The following is a 25,547-nucleotide window of genomic DNA, read 5'->3' on the forward strand; positions in this document are numbered from 1 at the left end:
CTTGGTAGATGGGGATCAAACCCCAATGGGGTATGTTTATGAGGCCATGGATAGTACCGAGGAGTCTATCAAAAATTACTACAGGGGGGATAGACTCAATTTGATCCTATCTAGAAAATTATTGATAGGAGGTGGAACAATCAGCTCCACCAACCCATTCATGTAGCAACATACTTCCTCAACCCTTGTTGTAAGTTTGAGGATTCTTACTCAGATCCCAATGGAGAGGTCATGGAGGGCCTCACTACATGCATTCGGAGGATGATACCTGAGATTGAGGTGAGAGACTTCGTTGTGGCCGAACTCCAAAATTACGAGGAAGCAAGCAGTAAGCTATTCTCTTCAGAGCTGGCCAAGAGAGGAAAAACCACTCAAGCCCCAAGCATAATATTTGGAGTCTTTCACATGTATCTTATAAGCTACAAATTTCAAATTTAAAAGTTACAAGTTGTAACTTACAACCATTGATAATTTGATAAAATGTGTTTTTACTTTGCTTTCTAACTCTTCAATATTTTATTTTGTAGATGCTTGGTGGTGAAGTTGGGGTGGAAATACCCCAAATCTGTAAAAAATTGCCCTTAGAATCTTATGCCATCCTTGTAGTTCATCCAGTTGTGAGTGCAATTAGAGCTTGTTCCAGGCCATCCACACGAAGAAGAGGAGCAAATTAGCTCAAAAATGTCTCAATGACCTTGTCTTTGTGTAATATAATCTTCAGTTGTGCACAAGGTAGAGGAAACACCAGCTGGTCCAATTGATTTGGATGATACAGATCCTTATAGTGATTGGACATCGTAGGAGAAGCCTCCATTGTTTATCGAGGATGACATCCATGATTTGGAGAGGTGAGCTATAGAGGAGGGGAGTGGATTTGGATTCACGCTGTATGACATTGAGCAAGATGAGGTTGATAAGGAGTCATTGCTAGTGCCAGAAGCAGCTAGAGGCAGAGCTACAAACGGGATGGAGGTCGAGACAAAGGCAGTCGTGCCGAGCGAGGAGGCACAGCCACAACAGACTCCTAGGACTAGACCCTCTAGTTCTACCTCTCCCCTAGTTTTTACTAGACCTAGGAAGAGAAAGATGTAATTGTATTGATGTATTTACTTTTAGTTTTACAAAAACTATTTACTATTTTGCTTCCAACCATCAACATTCCTCATGGGGATGCGATTTTGTACCCAAATTGTATTTAAATCAATTAAATATATCTAGACTCAGCTTGTTTCTTTTGTGTACCCATTTATTGACTCGTTGGATGCATCTCCTCGTTGAATTTTGCAAAAAAATGCATTTCTAATTAAATTTAGGCAATTTTTTAAGTTCCCGAGTTTTCACTGAGCTTTTTTTTGGGGCCTTGGCAAGTTTTTGGTTTTGGCAAGTAGTTCAACTATGATGTCAACATAAAGAAAAAATAAATTAAGGGCAACTTGAAAAATGGTCCACTCTGATACAGTTTAGTGTCTTAGGTTTAGTAGGTAATAACCTATGTGGAAGTAATCTTTGTTCTCATATCTATGGAATTCAAACCCATTTTTTGTTCATGCAGACAAAAGAGTTCAAACAAAATAAGATATGAATAAAAAAGAACCACTCGAAACTTTTTCCATCTGTACAGATCAATAAAAAAAATTAGTTTACAGTTTACAGAATAGAACATTTCTACTTCTGAACTAAAGAAAAATATAACCTTTCTAGCATTCTCCACTAATTGCTACTCAATACCTGTGGCTTCAATGAATGGGAGTAAAACAATCTTAAAATGCTAAATGCACACTGTTTTTTCATTCGTTTGCTAAGAACTGAATATTATAGAGCTATATAAACATAGATCAAAATAATTACTATAAAATTAGAGTAGATTATAAGAGATGGAATGTTGCCATGGACAAATCACAAAATATTATTTCAGTCAATTAAAAGAATTGCACCACAGAACTGTGCTAGCAACTGAAATGATAGAAGCTATGCCTTCTATGAACGAAATACATTGATACAACAATGGACGCATGCCAAGACTTAAACAAGCTCATAAAAGTTATGAACTCGGACCAATAATCTCAAAAGGCAATTTTAGAAGGCAACAACATAATAGTCCCTTCACAACACAGGACTCATTTCCAAAATTACAAAGGATAAGTTCCATTCTTAACAAGCTACAGAAACAAATACCTGCCAATGGAAAACTAGTGTTTTAAAAAGTTTTTATTGTTGTTAGTAAATACATTAAAAAATACACACCTCTAAAACTGGGTTCAATGTTAACTCTGGTTGTAGTATCTCCTCTCTTCCAGGTGGTGCCAAGTCAAACATTCTAACGAAATTATCTGCTGCCTCTTGCTGGGAATCATTAGGTTGCTGTGATGGAGGAAAATCGTTGAAAGAAGCAAATGGGAATTCTCTAATGTCCTCAGCAAAAGGAATTACATTCAAATAAAACGAATCTGCCTAGAGAAAGCAAAAAGATTAAAGTTAATCTCCTTTATTCATAAGATTAAAGCACCACTGCCATGAATAAAAAGCTATTTCCATCAATGTACCATGTATTATAATTTGAAGTTAAAGCCAAAGAAATTGTGGGTACTCCCTTGTATAAATGATAGCACATTAATATAGAAATCTTACAACATTTTCAGAGGAGGATAAATTTGGAGTCAAAAGACCAAGTACAGCTTGTTTTTGTCCCTGTCTCCAAATACAACGCACAATGGCCACTTTTTTGGTATCTTCCATTGCCCTAGCCACAGCAGAAACTGCAAGAATGGCCATGGTATTGCCTGGTTCTGGGACAATAATATTTGTATCTTTCAAATAATAGTGCCTTGCAATAGACAAACAAAAATAAGTGAATTAGACAATGAAATTCAAAAATATGGAAATTTGAATGACGTTGAAATAATCCAGATGAAAAAATTACCACTTCTAATAACAACAAGAGCATTTGTATATTCTTGAGCTTAAAATATCCTGAAGAGATCAACCTAATACTAACCTACTGCTACTATGAAGGAAAAAATGATGTCCCTTCACATTTAAAATATACCCTTGGTGTTGCAATGAGGATAGAACAAGGCAATAATTTAAGGATAGAAAATTGCAAACATTAGTATTTTTTATGAATAAAATTGTTTGTATATATGTGTGTATATATATATATATATGAAATATATATATATATGTATATAGACACACATGTATTAAAAATAAATACATTTATATTTGTACATGTATATGAGTGTGTGTGCACACACATGTGATATATATGGATGTATGTATGTTTTTATGTGTGTGCATGCATACACATATGTTTGTATGTGTACATAAATACATACATATGTGTATATGTACACAAATACACACACATATAATATACATATGCTTGTGTTAATGTGTGTGTGTATGTATGTGTGTGTGTGTGTGTGTGTGCGCATATACTATAGGAGCTTATAGTATAAACACCCATTGATGTATGTGTGTATGTGTCTGTGTATGAAAATCTATGTACATAGATCTATAAAGATATAAGCATATGTACACTTCACACACACGCGCACGCGCACACGCACGCACATGTACGTGCACACACACAAAATATGCATTCATAGTTATATGTATGTGTATACATATATAAAGTATAAAACCTTTAAAGCAAAAGCTTTTAGGAGTTGAATTTCACCATTGTTTAAAAATTTGGACTTCAATTACTCAGCCGACCCAAAAAATTTAAAATTCAGGTCTCGGCAAAAACATGGCAAACTTTTTGAACATTAAAAAATACATTTCTACTAGCTAACACACACGTAGATGCATTGTCCAGCATTAGCTAGATAGCACTGTCCATTCCCACCTCCATCACCACATCATCCAACAAAATACAAAAAGTCTCTACTTTTTACTTCACTAGAGGCATCAACTCTCTATTTTTTACTTCACTGGAGGCATCAACTAACTTTTAAAAGACCACACATCCTCTTCAAGCCACTAAAAAGATAATGAGTGGCCTATTCTTGGCATCTATTCACCCATCAAATAAAGTGTTTTAGTCTCCACTTTTCCAAATTCATTTTTGCTCTTATACTAGCTTATAAGTCTTTTAGGTGTCATCCTCTAATAATAGGCCACTCAATTCGTAACTACTTGTGGCCTTGAACCCCTTACCTACCATAATCAATGGTAGCCATCTACTTTCAAAAGGACTAAGCAACTTTAAATAAAATACTATTGTAATATTAAAATTTGGTACATGCAATCTTTGACTTTCTTTCAATGGGTATTAAGGATTTGAGGTCTAAACAAAATTATTATGATGAAAATATTCAAAACCCTAAAATGAAGTTGTTCTAAAACCATAGCATTCAAGCACATAAATATTGTTAAGTTCTTTCAAAATTCTGTGATCAAAATAAAAGAGATGGAGATATGATCTGAAAGTTGTATTTTTTCTGCTATAGTGTGATTTTAAAGATGCACCACACTTATCAATTTCGGTGTGTACATCCTCCTCAATGTAAGCATGTTATATAAGTGGATGAATTACATAGTGAAAAGATATGCCTTCCCACGTGGGAAGACACATCTCTTCCCTACGTACCTCTCACCACAACACATAAACTAATCATTGTTTACTTACCCGATCGGAAGGAGTGCGACTTGTTTGAGAATCACTTTACCACCCGATACCATGAACGATGTAACCATTGGTCAAATGCGATAAGTTAACTTTGGTTTTATTTATCATTTGTTAATGTATATACTACAGTTTAACATATTAGTATATGTAATCAAATTAATATATATCGGAAGCATGAAATAGCACGACCAATGTTACAAAATTAACACTCCCTCTTAACTAGGGAGGACACATTTCATGTTAGAGAAAACATCACAAATCATCCATTGATAGTGAAGAGAAGAGATATCACACCATAGTGATATTCAGAGATATGGTTCAACAATGAATATCAAGTCTCATGATACTCACCATAACTCATAGTTATCAAGTAAGGTATGTGCACTGGCATCAAGTCACATGATGCCTACCATACTGATAATGATTTCATGGCATGTCCACGAATATTATGTTCATAATATTCACCATGAAGATCTCTATCATAATTGTGGTTTATTTAATGATATCAACCAACACATATCTACCATAATGTCTCAGAGATATATATACTATCATGACATGTCCACAGATATCAAGTCACATGATATCCATCAAGATAGTTAAATTGATAATTGTAAAATCGTCACCTTACAATATCAATTTGAAACAAGTGTTCATTATTGAAAAGTCGTCACCCTTGAATAATGTTCACAGAAGGCCCATGCAGTCATGGAGTCACACACATGACAAATATAAGAGTTTACACACTAAACATCTTTAAATATATTAGTATATCAAAATAAATGAGACTCAATCTCAAAATTAAATAACATTTTCAACCATACCAAGTTTATCTCTAAAGTGTTCAATCGTGATCCTGAAGAGAGGCTTGGTAAGAATGTCTGCAATCTGATCACCTATACTAATATAATTCAGTCGGATCACATTCCTTTCCACCATATCTCAAACATAGTGATAAGGAATCTCAATGTGTTTAGACCTGTCATGAAATACTGGATTCATTGAAAGCTTGATGCAACTCTGATTGTCACAGTAGATGACAGTAGGATTTAAGGGCTGACCAAATAGTCCTACAAGCAATTTCCGGAGCCATACAGCTTCTCTTGCTCCCATGGAGGCTACAATGTATTCAACTTCTATAGAACTCTGAGCAACTGAAAACTGTTTTCTACATATCCATGAGATCATTCCTGATCCTAAACTGAAGCAACATCCTGATGTGCTTTTCCTGTCAACTATGCTTCCAACCCAATCAGAATCAATGAATCCATGTAGGTCAAGTTCTACATGTTTATATTTCAAACCAAAACCAATAGTTCCTCGAAGATATCTCAGAATATGCTTTGCAGCAACAAGATGTATTTCCCTGGGTTCACACATGAACTGACTTAGTGCATTAACAGCATAACATATATCAAGTCTTGTGTTTACCAAATACATCCAAGATCCAATAATCTGTCTGTAGAGTGTAGGATCTGCAAACTCTGATTTTGCAATTGTTTCCTTTAGCTTGTGCAGATTTGTCTCCATAGGTGTGGTCATGGATCTACAATCCAACATTCTAAATCTCTTGAGTATATCGATGGTGTATTTTCCTTGATTAAGGATTATACCATCTGCCTGCTGCCAAACTTCCAATCCAAGGAAGTAGTGAAGAATTCCTAAATCTTTCATATCAAACTCAGAGGCTAATTCTTTCTTACATCGAGAAATACAATTATCCTCTCCTGTGATTAGTAGATCATCAACATAAAGAATAAGAATTAATAATTCACCATTGATTACCTTGTAGTAGAGATTTGGATCTGCTTCATTCTTGGAAAACCCTAATTCCAAGAGATAGTGATCAATTCTTTCATACCATGCTTTGGGGGGCTGTTTCGGTCCATAAAGAGCTTTCTTTAATCTGCAGACATGTGATTCAGCCTTATGAATCACAAAACCTTCAGGTTGCTCCAAATAAACTTCTTCAATCTTACCATTCAGAAAAGCAATCTTGACATCCATTTGATGGACTTTCCATCCTTTAGATGCTGCAATAGCCAAAACTGCTCGGACATAAGTGTATCTGGCAACAGGAGCAAATGTCTCTTCATAGTCAATACCTTCTTTCTGTGAGAAACCTCTGGCAACAAACCTTGCTTTGTGCTTCTCAATGTTGCCATCTGCTGCATGTTTGATTTTGAGGAGCCATTTAGAAGATACCACAAATTTGCCTTTAGGCCTAGGCACAATATCCCAGACATCATTTTTCATAATTGACTGATACTCTTCTGACATAGCATCTTTCCAAACTTGATGCTTGAGCGCATCTCCAACATAGGAAGGTTCTGCATCAATGATCTCACTCATCAAGGCAGTATAACTGGAAAATAGGTTAGGTCTCTTACTTTCTCTAAAGGTCCCCTTTGGAGCAGCATAATTTTCAGCTTCTTGAAGCATCTTTTTAGCCCAAAGTGGTCTCTTCCTAGTTTCAAGATAATGTTCTTCTAAAGGTAAGCCTTGAACTTCATGCTCAGCATCTTCAGGGGTCTCCCTCTGAATCTCAGGGGTGGAATCCTCATCCAAGCTTGTAGGAGGATCTTGGTGTTCTAATTCATTAGAGCTTTTGGACCTCCTGAATGCTATGTCTTCTTCAAAGATGACATCTTTGCTTAGTTCAATTTGTCTTTGACCAGGTATGTATATTCTATAGGCTTTAGAGGTTTCACTGTACCCAACAAATACTCCTTTCTTTCCAGAAGGTTCTAACTTTGACCTCTTTTGTTTGGGGACATGAATATAGACTGGACGCCCAAAGATCCGAAAATGACTTATGTCAGGTTTGTTACCAGTAAAGGATTCTTCAGGGGTTTTATTGTCAAGAAGAGAATGAGGACATCTATTTTGAACATACACAGTTGTCCTAGATGCTTCAGCCCAAAATGAGGTTTCTATATTTTGGTCAAACAACATAGCCCTAGCAGCTTCTACTATAGTCCTATTCTTTCTTTCAGCTACCCCATTTTGTTGTGGGTTAAAGGTACAGTTAACTCCCTCTTAATCCCAGCATTTATACAATAATCTTTAAACATATCAGAAGTGTATTCCCCCCCATTGTCTGTTCTTAAGGTTATGATTTGCTTACCTGTCATATTTTCTGCAAGAGCTTTGAATTCCTTAAATTTAGAAAGAATTTCTTCAGACTCTTTGTACCTCAGAAAATATATCCAAGTCTTCCTAGAATAATCATCTACAAATATTACATAATATAAAAATCCCTCTAATGAGGGTACAAACATGGATCCACATAAATCAGAATGAACTAATTCTAATACATTTTTGGATTTACTGTTGCTAGAATTAAAAGACCCTTTAGTATTCTTTCCCAAGGCACACCCTTTGCAGGCTCCTTCAGATTTTTAACTTAGCTTGGGTAAGTCGATCACCATCTTCTCTATCTTAGGTAGGGCATGGAAATGAAGGTGCCCTAATCTTTTGTGCCAAAGTTCATTTGAACTAATCAATATTTCTGAATTTAGTGTTTGCGAACAGCTGCAACTATCTATCATTATCATGGGCATATTCACAAACCTTTGCAGGCATTAAGCAATTCATGGGCATTTTATCAAACAGTTGTCATGTATCAACCTTACATTGACAATTTCACAAACAATTGACCAACATAACCCCTGCTGGCATTTAATGTCAAGATACAATTGCTGGCACTATGCATGGCCGCCAACTTCTCTACTTGTCTAAAGCTAAGCCTATTACTCTTGATAGAGTGGATAAAACTATGTGTGGATCAATTCCTCTCTACAACATAGGAATTGGCAACCTATGAAAGGAGGCAAACAGCAAGCATCCTCAACTCTAGTACATCCTTGCCTTGCCATGTCCACCATCCAATAGGATCAATTTAAATCACTTACCTAATCCACTTCTCTTGCTATCTCACTCCTCACTACTCACTATTCTCCAATAGTACCTTAAAACACTGAAAATAATTATTTTCGGCTCTTACTTGACTACAAAAAATTTTTACATGTAAAAATGAGTTAGAATGAGATATGGAGGCCTTTTTTGTTGATTTAGGACCAAGTGTGGTATGGGAGCCCACAAAAAAATTAGAAAAAAAGAAATCATTTTTTATTAGAACCCTTTTTTAAAAACATATTAAATAGTAGCAGGGATGATTCATTGCCCCTGGGACAGTCAAGGAACATTTGAGATGTCCCCAACCATCTTGGGGATGTCCAGACATCCCCCCATCTTGGAAACATTTTCAAGACAACTAGGTCAAAAAATGAAAAATTGGGGACAGATAGGGGATGTCCCAAAGCTGTCCACAAAATAGGTACGATGGAAAAATCCTCAAGGACAGAAGCATAGCATATCTTATCTACAGAGATACAAAGAGGAACAACAAAACACAGCATGGACCAATAGGGAAAAACTTGAAATCCAACCCTTTAAATAGATAGAAAGACATAGTTTTAACTTTAAAGTTTAAACCTTGACATGATACAAAAGTTTCATATGGGTACAAACAAAGCACATCCTCAAGCTCCTCATAAATAATATTTATCTAAACTACCATTGATCATTAAAGAAGTTTTCAATAAAGTGAAAAATGTTCACAAAAGCTTTAGCCTGATTTTCCATGTTACATGCTCAATATCAAAGAACCGCTACTAATGCAAAACTTTCATACTATTTTTAATCTGAGTGAGCAGGGGTATTTTCCATGTTTATACTTCACAGTGACCGGACCATGTTGATAGTTTTAACATAATTGGAATAAAGAGACACCTCCACACTGGTCCTCTGACAGAAACAGACAATTATAAGCCTCCAATTTGTGTTCATTTTGATAAATAGCTGTGCTCTTGTCCTCAATACAGTTGCTCAAAGTCTGAATTATTTCTGTTTCTTTTGAACAAGATAAAGTCAAGTGAGATATCCTTCAATGTATTAATGTCACACCCATTTTTCATCAATAGTTTTGTCAATCTTCCTGAGGATGGTGGTGATTTCACAGATGAACACAAAGCCATTGTGGTCACAATTTGGATTGCCTGCACGGTTATGAATAATTGTTTGATTGCTTAGAATACCAGCAGGATAACTATTTTAGATTGCTTATAGTAGAAAACTGTGAATTTTTTCATCAATGTTTAGATCACACACTTCTGAAATGTTGATGGAAAAACTCACAGTTTTCTACCTTAAGCAATCTAAATTAGTTGCATGGACTGTGGGAATATAATGTCTTGAACTGGCAGTATAGTCAAAAAAATCTCCTTCCCAGGATTAGTGTTCCAAGAAAAAAGGTGGTGGAGCTGAGAGAGAGCAAAAGGTGAAACCCCAAGTGTTGGAGGGGCAGCATAACAAGTGTTACGAGCACTTAGCTTCCCAGTGGAAATACCAAACCTATTAAAAGGCAGGGTTATTAAGTAACTACTTCTCAAGAATTCATCTATTGTAATTACGAAATAGAAAACACTTTATGAGGTATGGGCTAAAGAGAGGAAGCTGATGTCCAACTGTGGGCTACATAACCAGGGTGCCATCCATGTCCTGGGTTGAATTCAGTTCAGCAGGTTCCTGAATTCTAAGAGTTGAAGTGTACTACTGTCCAACATTAAGCCCAAGAGCTAGTAGGGATTATTTACTATCTATTTGAATAGTATGGTTCATGAACGGATATTTGAACCCCAATGACTATAGTGCTGTGGCACACATATGAAGCCCACAAGACATGACAGGCTTAGGCACAGAATGAGAGATGATAAAATCTGGCTCTCTTTTGGTATTCAAAGTGAGGTACTTTCCATTTGACTGGAAACCAACCAATTTACTTCAAAAACCCTCAAATCTTGCAACTAATATTAAGATACCAGACTAATCACAAACAATTTCCAAGCTGCAAACACTTGCTTAGGACGTGTTAACCCATACCTAAAAAATTTAGATGTCACTCTTATCAATCCCTTCACCTTAATTGTGCATTTGACCTCCAATGCAAGTGGAGACAAGTTGATCAGGCAATATGGTTAAAATTTAATGAAACGTATTAAACATTCTCCAAGTAGGCTACTAATATCAAAAATCACTAGGATATCACAGTAGCCATCAAATTCAACCCAGACTTGCTAGATACTTCGCCTTTGCCTAGCCATATGTATCCACACATTGGATACAAGATAAAAACATGATACTCCCAAATACAGTACATACACCGTATTTGCACCTATCCATATGCAAGTCAATATTTGGGTTGTATCCAATATTTTTAGATACAATACCACACCATCAAATGCCATATATGGTTTAGGGTTATGAAAAACAATCAAATTTTGCAAGAGAAATTAAAACAGATTGTTCACATATATGTCTAAATCACTAAAGAGATAAATATGATATTATAGAATAAATATTATTAACTAACTATAAAAAAGAAAGTATATATAAATCAATATTTTTTGTTACATATTCTATGCCTTCGGATGTATAAATAATTGGACATGTGCAATGTTTCTCCAAGTTTTTAAGATGGTGGGATGGGAAATAGTGATGAAATTCGGAAGACCCAAAAAATTTCAAGGGACGGGCAGGGAACAGTGGCGGGGCAGTTATCAAATAGCTTAAACAAACTTAAAGCTGCTAAAATATGGAAAATAAACAATGTGCTGAATTTGCAATGATGATCCTCCCTATTTTAGCTCTTTTGGGGTTTGTAGCATTATTTTCCTTAAAAACTTGCCTTCTTAGATTTTTATAAACCAAATGCAGCAAGATATTGAATCCTCAAAAAGAGGGATGTCCCCTCCAAGTACCTAAGTCCCCAGGCCATCTGGGACATCAGGAATGTCACTCAAAGCCCTCGGGATGCATCCCAGTGGAATGCTGAATCTGTGTGGTTTAATACTTGTCCTATACAACCATATCTTTATTAGGGGTTCTTTGAAAACGTGTTGCAATCCATATCTGAAGACATGTCTGCTTCCATGCAGCTCCAATTTAGCCCAATCACTGTGTCAAGTTCAACTACTCATAGCTTTGTCATATATCCAAGCATTGTCCACAACCACTTGTTTTAGAAACCATCAAACCCATATGATGGACATTCTTGTAGGAGTAATGCATCACTTAACTCTCTCATTGCATTGGCCTACTAGAAAGACTCCAAAATATATAAACACAAGATCATATAGATTCTCAAGGAAATTGATATTAATCGACAGAAAATTCTAAAGATTTGACCAGCCTACATAACGATGATTTGTCTACTTCTTGAGCACAAAAAACAAAAACAAAAACAAAGAGAAATAAATGTTAGTTCCCTAATTGAACATAAATATATGTAATAAACATAGTAAATGATGTCTACGCAACTGCAAAAAGCTTTTATAATAAATTTATTTAAGTTTACCTTGGAACATTTGATGTGTCTGTAAAACACAAAAGCTTCAGGCCCTTCTCAGGCTTGAACCGGAGTGTATCTTCTTCCATTGTGGAAATAGGAACCACTTGTGGCCCATAACGAAATCCCTTAATCCTTTGCTCTGGAGGAATTGTCTTGTCCGGATCTTCCCTGCTTTTGTACTCAAAATCCATCTTCACTTCTCGTGATGCAAAAGAATCATTTGGAGGTGCCTTTTCTGAATATTTCTTTAGAGTGGGAACCCTTTCTTGAATTGTCTTTTTATAAACCCACACCTAAAATCCAATAATAAGCCATAAATTAAATAACGGTTAAAAACCTACCACATGCCCAACAATGAAAATCCTTTATAAGCAGATTAAAAGGAAGAAAAAGAGGACTACAATAAATGATTTATTACATATAATTCAGTAGAGTTGTCATTATGTTTACTAATTCTAGCACATTGAATATTTTCATTATCTGTTTGTAACAGAGAAAAGTTTGAATAGGTCAAGTTACCTTTGATGTCAAATATATGAACTTTGACCCAAAGAAAGAATGATTTGCCTAGCCCATAATGGTTTGGCCCTAGGTAAACATTCGGTAGGCTTCATCCATCCAATTGTATGTTTTTTTATTTTCATAAGCATGAGTTAGAAGCAACATTTCAAACACCGAGAACTGGCCTCCATTGCCCTTATTTATCCCCTCAATGAGATTTCAATGATGCACTCAAGAAAAAAATATTACACATTTCAAAAATAGATTTAACATCATTTTCAAAAAGGCTGGTAATAATTAAAGAGAGGAATGAGATCCTTTTATTCCCTTTCAACAGAGAATACTAACTAAAGAACAGGAAATGCACCACAACCAAATACATTATAACAAGGACTAAAATGTTTTAATTGAGAATTCATTGACAAATAGAAGGTCTCTTGCTTTCCAACTCTCCAAAATGGTTATTAACATCAATACCAAGGTAAGCATTTTGTTGGTTTCTTTGAACAAGTTTTAAGCAGTTTGTACAGGAATCACAGGCAATAATGATAAAATGGAATTTGCTATTACTTTCATGCACCAACTCCTTATGAGAGACACATAGTTACTCTTTGATTTATACAGGTAGTTCAAAAACAAGGCACCTATTAGCAACATTGTAATCAATTTCATCTCACTGAATTTTGTCACAAAGATTGTATGCTCCGTAACCAGTTCATCCAGGAAAACCCCAAAATCCAAGTCCAATTCGAGTCCTGGTTTGGACCCTTGTGGAGCTGTCCACAGCATTACCATACTTACTAGATTCAGCCAGGTCTGCTGCAGGGCGAATCTGAGTCCATTTTGTAGGACCCAGACAGAAATAATTATTATTATTTCTAAATTAATATTAAAGAATTATCCACAATTTATTATTAAAGTTGCATGGGTACTCGTACCGGAGACTCGGACGCGTATCCCACACCGGAAACTTGTTTGGAAATGTCTCCATGGAGTGGAGACTTCCTGCTAACGTATCCGCCCATCTCCCACCATCTCCAAGCCAAACAAAAATAAGGAAACCCTAAAATGTTTATTAAAAAAGAATAAATAAATAAATAAAAAAACACAGGTAACAAAATAATCAAAATGCAGTACAAACGGAAAAAAAAAACACTCAAAACAAATGCAGGTCACAAGGATTCCTTAAAACATTGCAACAGCCATTACTAAATTATTATATTATATTTAATGTTTAATGTCATTATATTTTCAGAATTTCTATAAATTATTAAATTATATTTAAAAGAAATTGGCGTCTCCAAGTACCCACGTCTCCTATTTTGAAAAAATAGTCGTCCAGTACCAGCACCAGTCTCCAAGTACCCCCGTCCCCGTGCAACCTTGCTAAATATATATTATTCCTTTATAAAGTTATCCACAATTTACAATCAACCAAATATTATATTAATTACAATTAATAAAATTATCCATTTTTTATTATAATATCCTTGTTGTGTGCATTACATAAACCAAAAGTCACCGAACTGTTTTTGAGTTAATAAGTGTGAATTGGAGAGTCACGATTCAAGTGAGGAGACATGTCCTCCTTGAAGGGACGTGGCAGATCAAAGGTTTTAAATACCATTGACCCTGCCCCCCCCCCCCCCGCCCCCCACCTTCCAGCACACACGGAAGGATAAGACAAAGAGAATAAGGCAGGAAAGAAAAGAGATCTGCAGCCACTTTGGCTGGGAAAACATTACGGGTATGAGGATTGATACAATATAGCATGCTGCTGTTTACATTGTTAATACAATTAATAATATAAACACAATTTGATATTATTAATACAATTAATACTGATAATACAATTTAATATTGTTAATATAATTAATACAATATATTAAATTAGTCATATATTAACATAGTAATATGGTTAGTGTAATATAATATAAAGATAACAAAATAATATATTGATGTTAATAAATTCTGAGGCTTATACGATTAGCCAAATCTGATATAATATTGCTAATAGAGTAAGATATTATCAATGCAACACAATACTGAAATGTGATATAATAAAATGTAAGTAAAATAAAATAACGTGAATAATACAACACAAAATAAAGTTATTAATGACACTTAATATCAATCTGATAAATGGGTTCAGCAATAACCAATTATTGTCATAATACATACATTGATTCTTTATCACTTATACTATATAATACATATATAGGCAATGGTGAAGGAGTGTGTGAGAGCATTGCTAGAGGGGTACAGCATATGAGCATTCTTCTAGATACACCACCTCGAAGTGTGACAAGAGGAGTCCATAGAGGCCAAAGGAGTACAAAGGGTATGGTCTTTGGGTCTAGGAAGAGATGGTTTCTAGGTCACTCTCCGCAATCTTTCCCCTCTTCTCCACCATGGCTCACAGATACAAGAAGTAAAATCGTTAAGGTATTAGAATTTAGGATGATGACTAGACAAGGGTCAAAGGCACCTTATTGGAGCTTCCCTACTATCTCCACATGGACCAATTGTTGAAGTGAATCAATCATAAGAGATGAGAGATTGACATGATGGAGGGCAACAGTGTACAGCCCTCACTAGGTATGCCACCTCATGATGATGGTTGAGGACCATCGGTTAAGGACCACATGAAGCCACAGAGGATACGGTCTTGCTATTGGGCCTAGGGTAGAGGATCTTGGGGCACCTCATCATGTCTTCCAGCTCAACCCTCATTATGGTTGAGCTTCCATGTAATTGTTGATATTGGTTGTGTAGATCAATATACACATATCCTAACCCTAGAATTGAATGTATTTCATGAGTTATATCTACATTGTTGCCTAATCTCATTACAGGTTTCGGAAAAATGGGCTTATCTCATCTTATTCTTAAATGAAGATTATATCCCTAACTATGTTTGCCCTTGTTTCATTCTGGATTTGTGAATTTAGGACAAAAAATAGGGCATTTACAAAAAGGGACATTACATGCTAAAAAGTAGAGAATGTTTTATTTTAGGTTAAGTATTAGCACTGGAATTCAAGTTTGACAAATTGACAATTATTAATTCACTTAATGTTTATGGCGGTTTTGTTTATTATATGATGCCATGTGGTATTCTATATCAATTCCTGGTTTTAGACTGCAAAAATAGTTTATATTTATGATTTTATTCTTTTTGTATGGACAAACCAAACACCAAAAAACATTTTTGCCATGCTAGTGTATCTGAATTCCCATACCTAAACCCAATCTGGTAACTTAGGTTGTATGCTATTGTAATGTCCTCATACGTGATTAACATAGTTAATCTATTTCAATATACTAGAATTGATTGAAAGACTAATCATGAAGCCAATCATTGATATTCTTCAATTTATTAGTTATTAAGTGCTTATTTATTTTCCTCATTAGATGATTAATTTCATTATTCATAGTTCTTAATATAGATATCAGACCCTGCTATGTTAAATTTGGTGATCAGATTAGATAGATATTAATTCAACACAATTGCACAGTGTATACCCTGGGAAAACCTTCCTCTTGAAGGTGAAAAACTCAACAACTAAAGTCTTGTATTATATTAGACAAAATAGTAATATGTCTTTACAAATAATGCTTCACACTTTGAAGCTAGAATATTAATAGATGCAGTCCAGACTTCCAAAGAATGATACAGGTTAGATCCACCTTTATGTGAGATTCCAACTTGCTGATGAAGAACCCGATATGCAGAAGGTAGCACACGTTTTGCTGAAGAAGGATACACGATCTGTTGTAGATAATAATCAATGGACTGCTGAGAGAATAATAGGAACAGCTGAAGGTTATATCTACTTTGATCTGCTTGTTGCATGTATCAATTAATTGCCAAGGAAGGGAGATATACTCTCCCTTTATACCCGCCAATGAAGCCCTTCTCCAAGGGTCGGATTTCTTCAAGAAAGAACACGTCTTCGCATTGTGCATCGTATTCATTCATCAAGGATGGCGGAGATCTAAGTCGATTTAATATGTGTTAATTATACTTAACAAATCGTGTTGCTTAATTGACATTTTTAATTATTTCTTTTGCATTTATTTAATACCAATATTAAATCGGTATACATGTCCAAATATGGATCGATACCATAAAATGTCTAAGGCCGAATAGGCCACTTAGACATTTGATTTGCTCTGTTAGCCCATATAAGGATATTGACCGACGCTATACATCAACACTCCCTCTTAGCTAGGGAGGAATCCTTCTAGATGTCTACAAGTCACATCACCTCATCGTGATGTTTGAGCACAATGACTACTCCCATATGTGGAAAGGAAATATATCACCTCAACGTGGTATCAACCATCATGGCTTCTCCCATGGATGGTGAAGGAATAGATATCACCTCACCGTGATATCAACCATTATTGTGAGATTGTCACCTCACAATGATGGTAAAATGCACAAGTGTTCATCATTGTGAGATCGTCACCTCACAATGATATTCACCATGGCTAATCCCAGAGGGTGAACACACAGTACAAGAAAAATCATCACGGACTCTCTCACGTGATGTTGTCATGGCGTCACACACATGACATCCACCATGACTCATCTCAGAGGGTGGATCCACCATGGCTCATCCCAGAGGGTGGAAATAAGGGCTTTCACCTTAAATCTCTCTCAAAGAGAAATGCATTAGCAGGAGCTTACACTTTATACTTCTCTCTCAAAGAGAAGAATGCATTAGTATAAAATATAAATATATACATCAATGATGTTGAGACTCAATCTCAGCTAGCGATTCATTCTCCACCATACCAAGCTTCTCTCGAAATTATACAAACTTTATCCTGGAGAGAGGCTTGGTGAGAATGTCTATCGTCTACTCATCAGTACTAATGTATCTCAACCGAATAGCATTCCTTTCCACCATGTCTCTAACATAGTGATACTTGATCTCCACATGCTTTGATCTGTCATGAAACACGGGATTCACAGAAAACTTTACACAACTTTGATTATCGCAATGGATAATTGTAGGCTCTAAGAATTTCTCAAACAATCCTGCAAGATGCTTCCAAAGCCACACTGCTTCTCGTGCTCCCACACATGCTGCAATATACTCGACCTTTGTAGAGCTTAGTTCCACTGAAGATTGTTTCCTGCTGCACCAAGAAATCATGGCAAAACCCAAACTAAAACAACAACCAGAGGTGCTCTTCCGAACAGTGACACACCCTGCCCAATCTATATCAGTGTATCCATGCAGCTTCAAGTCCACATCAGAAGAATATCTCAGGCCATATCCAACTCTGTCGCGCAAGTATCTCAGGATATGTTTTGTTGCAACTAGATGTATTTGCTTTGGTTCACACATGAACTGGCTAAGTGCACTCACTGCATAGCAAATATCTAGTCTAGTATTGACTAGGTACATCAAAGATCCAATCATTTGCCTATATAGTGTAGAATCCACCAGATCCGAAATAGTTGCAGCCTCTCTTAACTTAGGCAAGTTGGTCTCCATAGGTCTGGCCATGGATTTACAATCCATCATACCAAATCTCTTTAGAATGTCAATGGTGTACTTTCCTTGACTTAGAATGATCCCATCAGATTTCTACCAAACTTTTAAGCCAAGGAAGTAGTGAAAAAACCAAGATCCTTCATCTCAAATTCAGAAGCTAACTCCTTGCATTTGATAATAAGATGATCTTCTCCAGTGATACATAAAGAATTAGGATTAGTGCTTCCCCATTAATTACCTTGAAGTACAAGTTTGAATCTGCATCATTCTTGGAGAAGCCCAAGCCCATCAGGTAACGATCAATCCTTTTGTACCAAGCATGTGAAGCCTGCTTAAGGCCATACAATGCCTTCTTCAGCTTACAAACATGAGACTCCTTCCCATGTACCACAAATCCTTTAGGTTGCTCAATATATACTTCTTCCTCGATTACACCATTTAGAAAAGTCGTCTTTCAATCCATTTGGTGAATCTTCCATCCTTTAGATGCTGCAATAGCAATGATGGTCCTGACAGAGGTATATCGGGCAACTGGAGCAAAGGTTTCTTCATAGTCAATTCCATCCTTCTGCGAGAATCCTCTAGCCACAAACCTAGCCTTGTATTTTTCAATACTACCATCAGCAACATGTTTGACCTTGAAGAGCCATTTAGAAGAAACAATAGATTTACCTTCCGATCTAGGTACAATGTCCCAAACATCATTCTTTAGAATTGATTGATACTCTTCTGCCATGGCATCTTTCCAAACCTGTTGACTGGTAGCTTCCTCAACACTGGTAGGTTCTGATTCAATGATTTGACTCATCAATGCAACATAGCTAGAGAACTTATGAGGTCTCTTACTTTCCCTAAATGTTCCTCTTGGGGCTGAAAAACCTTCAGCCTCTTGCATCATTTTCCTTGCCCAAAGAGGTCTTTTCTTACCAATCACAATGTCAGTAGGCCCATCAGTAGGATTCAAGGGCTCATTTGGATCATCATCTTCTTCAGGTTCATGAGTCTCCCTCTGAATCTCAGGAGTATGGTCATCTTCCATATTTTGAGGAGGCTCTTGATCTTCACTGTCTGTCTCATGGATGCCCTTGGATTTTTTGAATGCAACATCCTCTTCAAATGTCACATCCCTACTTAATCAATTTCTGCCCTGGAATGTAGATTTTGTAGGCTTTTGATGTTTCACTATAGCCTACAAATATTCCCTTCTTGCCAGAAGGTTCCAACTTTGTCCTTTTATCTTTGGGTATATGTATGTACACTGGACAACCAAAGATCCTCAAATGACTTACATCCAGCTTCACTCCTATGAATGCTTCTTTGGGTGTCATGTTCTCCAAAATACGATGAGGGCATCGATTTTGAACATGGACAGCAGTTCTAGAAGCCTCAGTTCAAAAGGAGGTTTGAAGATTTTGATCATGGATCATGGCTTTGGCTGCTTCCACAATAGTTCTATTTTTCCTTTCCGCCACACCATTTTGTTGAGGATTATAGGGAACACAAAACTCCCTCTTAATCCCAGCTTCAATGCAAAAATTACAAAAGTTACCAGAGGTGTACTCTCCTCCATTATCGGATCTCAAAACTTTGATCCTCTTCCCGGATATGTTCTCTACTTGAGCTTTGAATTCCTTAAATCTCATAAATACCTCCTCAGATTCTTTACTCTTCAAGAAATAGATCCAAGTCTTTCTCGAGTAGTCATCAATAAAAATAACATAATACAAGAAACCACTCAAGGACGCAACAGACATAGGACGACATAATCTGAATGAATAAATTCTAAAATACATTTGGATCTACTTTCACTACTATGAAATGTACCTTAAGTATTCTTACCCAATGCGCAACCTTTGCAAGTGCCTTCATGCTCCTAGTTGAGTTTTGGAAGGCCTGTAACCATCTTCTCCATTGTAGGTAGTGCACGAAAATGAAGGTGACCCAATCTTCTATGCCAAATCTCACAAGTACTTGATGAGTCATGAAGTAAGGCTTGAGGAAGATGAGTGCAAAGCCTATAAAGACATCCATGACGAACTCCAATGACTTGAGTCGTCTTGATGTTTGATTTCTTTGGCCATGCAAGGACTTTACCATCTACAAATGCAATTCGATATCCCTTGTCTTCCAAGGCTGATATGGAGACAAGATTTCGCTTAATTCCCGGAACGAATAGTACATCATTCAATTGCAAGGAGATGCCTGAATTTAAGTGAAGAGAGGACGTCCCAACTCCTTTCACGGACTAACTAGTATCATCTCCAATGATTACTTGTTCATTTGAATTTCTCCACCAAATATTTTAGATGTCCTCTAAATCCGGTAATGTGGCGTGATGCACCGCTGTCAATTATCCAAGTGTTGTGATCGGTAGGCACATTACTTGAAAGGGCTGAATAGAATATGAATCCATCTAAATCCTTTTGTGGAGGAGTCTCACCAACATCCACAATGGAAGCTCGAGGCATAGGCATAATTGGACATTTCTTTGCATAGTGACCATATTTGTCACATCTAAAGCATTGGACCTTTGAAAGATCCTTCCTTCTTTTGAATGAAGGAGCATCATTGGATTCCTTATCTTTCTTCCTTTTGAAATAGTCTTTCTTACCCTCCTCCTTTGAGGAGTGAGAAGCAAGAACATGAATATCTTCATTTGTAGAGCTTTGACCAATGCCTCTTGTAGCCAATCTTGACTCTTCTTGAATGTCGAATGTCTTCAATCTATCAAACTTAGGGAGTTTTAATCTTGCGCTTATCCCTTGTATGAATGACTCCCATGATGAAGGTAGACCATTAAGTGCCAACATGGTTAATTCTTTGTTATCTATAGTGTGTCCAATAGTAGAGAGTTGATCTCTTAATTCAGTAATCCTCATGAAGTATGAGATGATGGTTTCTCCTTTTGTCATCTTGATGTGGTGAAGTTGTTTTAATGCAAGAGCTCGACTCGTGTTGTTGATCTCATACATCTCCTCTAATGTCTTGAACATGTCATATGTCGTCGTCAACTTGGAGATGATTGGCACAATGTGATCTTTCACAGAGTCAACCAACATTTTCTCTGCTTTGGTGTTCTTTCTCTTCCATTGAAGCTTCTCATCCTCTTCGATTGGTTCCGACACCGCTTTCTCCACGAATTCGTCTAATTCATTTTCCTCCAAGGCAAGCACCACTCTAAACTTCCACGAGACTAAGTTTGATGCGCCCTCAAGTCTGTCTTCAACTTTAAGTTTGTTCACCATCTTGACGTTGATAGATGTAATCAAACTTTAAGGCAATAATGGAGGATAACCCTGCTTCTATGAATCTGATCTGATCTTTTCTTAAGCCTGCTCTGATACCATGTTAAATTTGGTGATCAAATTAGATAGACAATAATTCAACACAATTGCACAATGTATACCCTGGGAAAACCTTCCTCTTGAAGGTGAAAAACCCAGCAACTAAAGTCTTGTATGATATTAGACAAAATAGTAATATGTCTTTACAAATTATGCTTCACACTTTGAAGCTAGAATATTAATAGATGCGGTCCAGACTTCCAAAGAATGATACAGGTTAGATCTACCTTTATGTGAGATTCCAACTTGCTGATGAAGAACCCGATATGCAAAAGGTAGCACACGTTTTGCTGAAGAAGGATACACAATCTGCTATAGATGATAATCAATGGACTGCTGAGAGAATAATGGGAACAGCTGAAGGTTATATCTACTTTGATCTGCTTGTTGTGTATCAATTAATTGCCAAGGAAGGGAGATATAGTCTCCCTTTATACCCGCCAATGAAGCCCTTCTCCAAGGGTCGGATTTCTTCAAGAAAGAACACGTCTTCTCATTGTACATCGTATTCATTCATCAAGGATGGCGGAGATCTAAGTCGATTTAATATGTGTTAATTATACTTAACAAATCGTGTTGCTTAATTGACGTTTTTAATTATTTCTTTTGCATTTATTTAATACCAATATTAAATCGGTATACATGTCCAAATATGGATCAATACCATAAAATGTCTAAGGCCGAATAGGCCACTTAGACATTTGATTTCCTCTGTCAGCCCATAGAAGGATTTCGACCGACGCTATACATCAACATGCTACTACTTCAGTTTTAAGGGAGAAGGGTCTATGTATGTTAGCAAAGCGCTTAGAGACCAAATACAATAGGTTCCCTCAAAGTTTACAGATCCAAGCCCTTACCTATCTTGGGTCTATACCCTAAAGGCTTATTGGTCGCTGATCCCCACCCTATCTTGGGACTTAACCTATTGCTTGGATTTAGACTGCCCCTCTTTGGAACATCTCGTCCCCATCTTCTTAAATACTGACAGTAATAACATGATTTAGACTATAAGTATACTAACTTCTCATGTATTATGAGTGTATATTAAATTAAGTATGACTGTCATACATATTGCAGTCTATATTAATATTACTATTAAATTCTGCATAAGAACATTATCAAGCATCATATATTGAGCATGCATATTAATCACATCCTCATGCATACCACCAAGAGCAAGGATGTTACTGCCGGTAACTTAATAACAGTTCTGATCTGATTTGATCTGATCTAATCGATGGTGATCTCACTGGATCCTTTTGATTGCTTTCCTTTATATCTCTCGATGTGAGGGAGAGGCCACACCTCTTCATCATGTATGCCCTTTGGCAAGAGACACACCCTTTCACCATTAGCACCCTTTGAAAGAGTGCAACTCTTCATTATTTCTGTCTTTTGAAAGGGACACAACCTTTCATAATCAGATCTACACTTCTTATTTAAATCGGATCTGCACTTCTGATTTCCAAATTGCCCCCCTCTCAAATGAGGTTCTCTTCTCCCTTTTATATCTTATTGTTGAGGGAGTCACAACTTTTCCTTCCATGTCTTTTGACCATTCATTAACTTAATTAAATTTCAAATTATATTTAATTATATTCTTTTATATTTTAATTTTATTTTATTTTTTTTATTCTTTTGTATTTTAATTTTATTATTATATTTCAAAGCAGGGACATTACAGCTATAAGAACAATGGTCAAGTCTGTATGTGCACGGATTGACATATTCTAATTTAAGTCCAATATGAAGGCAACTTGTTTGTTGTATCAAAAAAAAAAATACAATTATGTGTGATAGCAAATGACTGCACATTATCGAATTTAGAACAGTAAGCTATTTAACATTGACTATACTATTCCAGAGGTTCCATTCACCCAATCCAAAAGCTCATATGGTTTCTGCTTATCAACATGTCTACAGAAATTATCTCACAGCACCCTTGATATATGAACTGCAGTTTTAACTTTGAAGTGATCTGCATGCCCTCACACTAGGCAGAAAGGACATAATATGTGGAGTGGCATATCGAACTCAGAACAGTAAGCTATTTAACATTGACTATACTATTCCAGAGGTTCCATTCACCCAATCCAAAAGCTCGTATGATTCCTGCTTATCAGAATGTCTCCATACATCATCTATCGCAGCACCCTTGATATATTTTAAGTGATCTGCATGCCCTCAAACTAGGTAGAAAGGGCATAATATGTGAAGCGGCATGCTATAATGGTATAAGTGCAATGGACATGCTATTCCCAGCAATATGGTCTAGGTGCATAGTTGTTTTGTATCCAAAAGATGCAAAGAACACCCCTATTCATTTTTATACATTCAGAAGTCAGCTCAATGCAAATCAAGGCTGCAACATATATACATTTGGTGATGGATTGAGATGCATTATCCCTTTCCTTTTATAATAACTCTTCCTTAAAGGCCTTAATGATGACAATGGGGAGAGAATTATGCACATGTCAAGTTCAAATCACAATTGTTGGCATTAACATTTGGGAGGTTTTACTCTCTAACTCATTCTTTAGACCAAACAATGGTAATTTATAAGTATCATCCAAAAACTAAAGGTCCCCACCAACTGTTCTCAAAGCTTCATCTTCAAAGTGGATACATTAAAGGGTCAACAACAATGAAATGAAATGACATGATATTGCCTCTAGAAATCATACACTATGATACTGGGTTCGCCTGTCTGAAGGCTCTAGCCCAGACCGGGTCCGCATGGGTTCTAGTTCGCACTAGGGCGAACCCAGGCGCGAACCCAATCCACATTTGCACAAGGGAACTGAACAATGCAATGATAAAACAAATAAACTCTGCAAAATCATTCATGACTTGAGAAAGGCCTGAAGACACAAAATCAATTTCCAAACAATGGACAAGTTCCTAGTCTATGGTAGGATATAATTTTCACCCAGATACGACACAGATGGCAATATGTGTACCAGGAGAGGAGGGTGGTGTATCCAATAACCCTAATCCTAAGCCATCTTTGAGATTTTCCTCAAACTATTTCAAATAAAAAATTGAACCTTACTGAAAAAAATTGTGCAACCTATATATGGTGTTGTATAAAATGACTCTACATATTGTGGGACCTAACCAATGAAATCCACAGTGAAAAGATTTGTAATTTTGTATACTTCTTTAAATTTTTTAATATAACATGTGTGTGTAATGTCCCCAATTTCTAGAAGTGACAATTAATTAAATTAATTCTTATTAAGTTGTCCAAAATAAATATTATTTAAAAGGATGACTTATTATTAATTAATTTAATTAAAAAAAAGGTAAAATAATATTATGAAATGTCACTTTAGCTATCTCCGCAGGAAAAATCAGAGGCTAGGAGATGATTGGCTAACCAAGGGGGACCCATACTTAGTCATTTGTTTGGCCTTGGTAAGCTTATAAGGTGAAAACTTTATAATATTTCATTATAAGTCACTTTTTCTAAAAATAGAAATATTTTATAAAGTGACTTTATAATGAAGGTTAATTAAATGAGAAGGATAAATTATAAAAAAATAAACTTTAATTTAATAATGGCCCCAACTCATGTTAATGGAACCCTCAAGCTGAGCACCCAATTGGAGGAATATTCTACTTAGAATCATAGAATCTTGGAGCCCTAACTTGGGTGTGGGAATTTGGGAAGAAAAGAGGCTTCACGGGAAGATTTTTGGCATTCTTATTATTCATTTTTTGGAGCCCTCAGCTAATTTTCAGATCTGCACAGCAAAAGCAGCTTTGGAGAGGTATTGGGGACGAAAACCTCCAGCATTGTGGTGTCAGGACGTAATCCCTCTCACCAAATTTGCAAATTGGACATATAGGAGACTATTTCTCAGGTCATTAAGGACCAATTTCAGTAGTTTTAAAGGTTTAATCAACGGCGGGTTACATATACAGAGAATTGGAGAAGGTTTGGTGGTCAACTACAGCAAAACATTCGTCATTTATGCCAGTCGTACCTTCCTCAGCTAAACCGTACCATTCCCATTTGGCCTGGAATTTGGTAAAAATAAATACAAGGGTTTCAAGTCTGCAAATTACATTGATTCTCATTGTTGGTGATAAAGAATAATATTGCAACAGTTATTTGAGAGAAATAAGGTCAATTGTGA

At 36.2% G+C, this 25,547-nt stretch overlaps 1 protein-coding gene across 9 annotated transcripts in view; it reads right to left on the reverse strand.

Moving 5' to 3' along the window:
• Nucleotides 1-25,547, reverse strand: part of LOC131076270 (ATP-dependent DNA helicase 2 subunit KU80) — an 81,139-nt gene that overhangs the window by 10,169 nt on the left and 45,423 nt on the right. For all 9 annotated transcript variants that reach the window (XM_058013369.2, XM_058013361.2, XM_058013363.2 and 6 more), the window contains 3 exons: nt 12,051-12,337; nt 2,629-2,824; nt 2,245-2,451 (listed from right to left, as the gene is read on the reverse strand). In XM_058013369.2, the coding sequence (XP_057869352.2) occupies nt 2,245-2,451; nt 2,629-2,824; nt 12,051-12,337 (690 nt within the window). The remainder of the gene's footprint in view (nt 1-2,244; nt 2,452-2,628; nt 2,825-12,050; nt 12,338-25,547) is intronic.

Source organism: Cryptomeria japonica, chromosome 4, assembly GCF_030272615.1.
Source record: "Cryptomeria japonica chromosome 4, Sugi_1.0, whole genome shotgun sequence".
Lineage (NCBI taxonomy): Eukaryota > Viridiplantae > Streptophyta > Pinopsida > Cupressales > Cupressaceae > Cryptomeria > Cryptomeria japonica.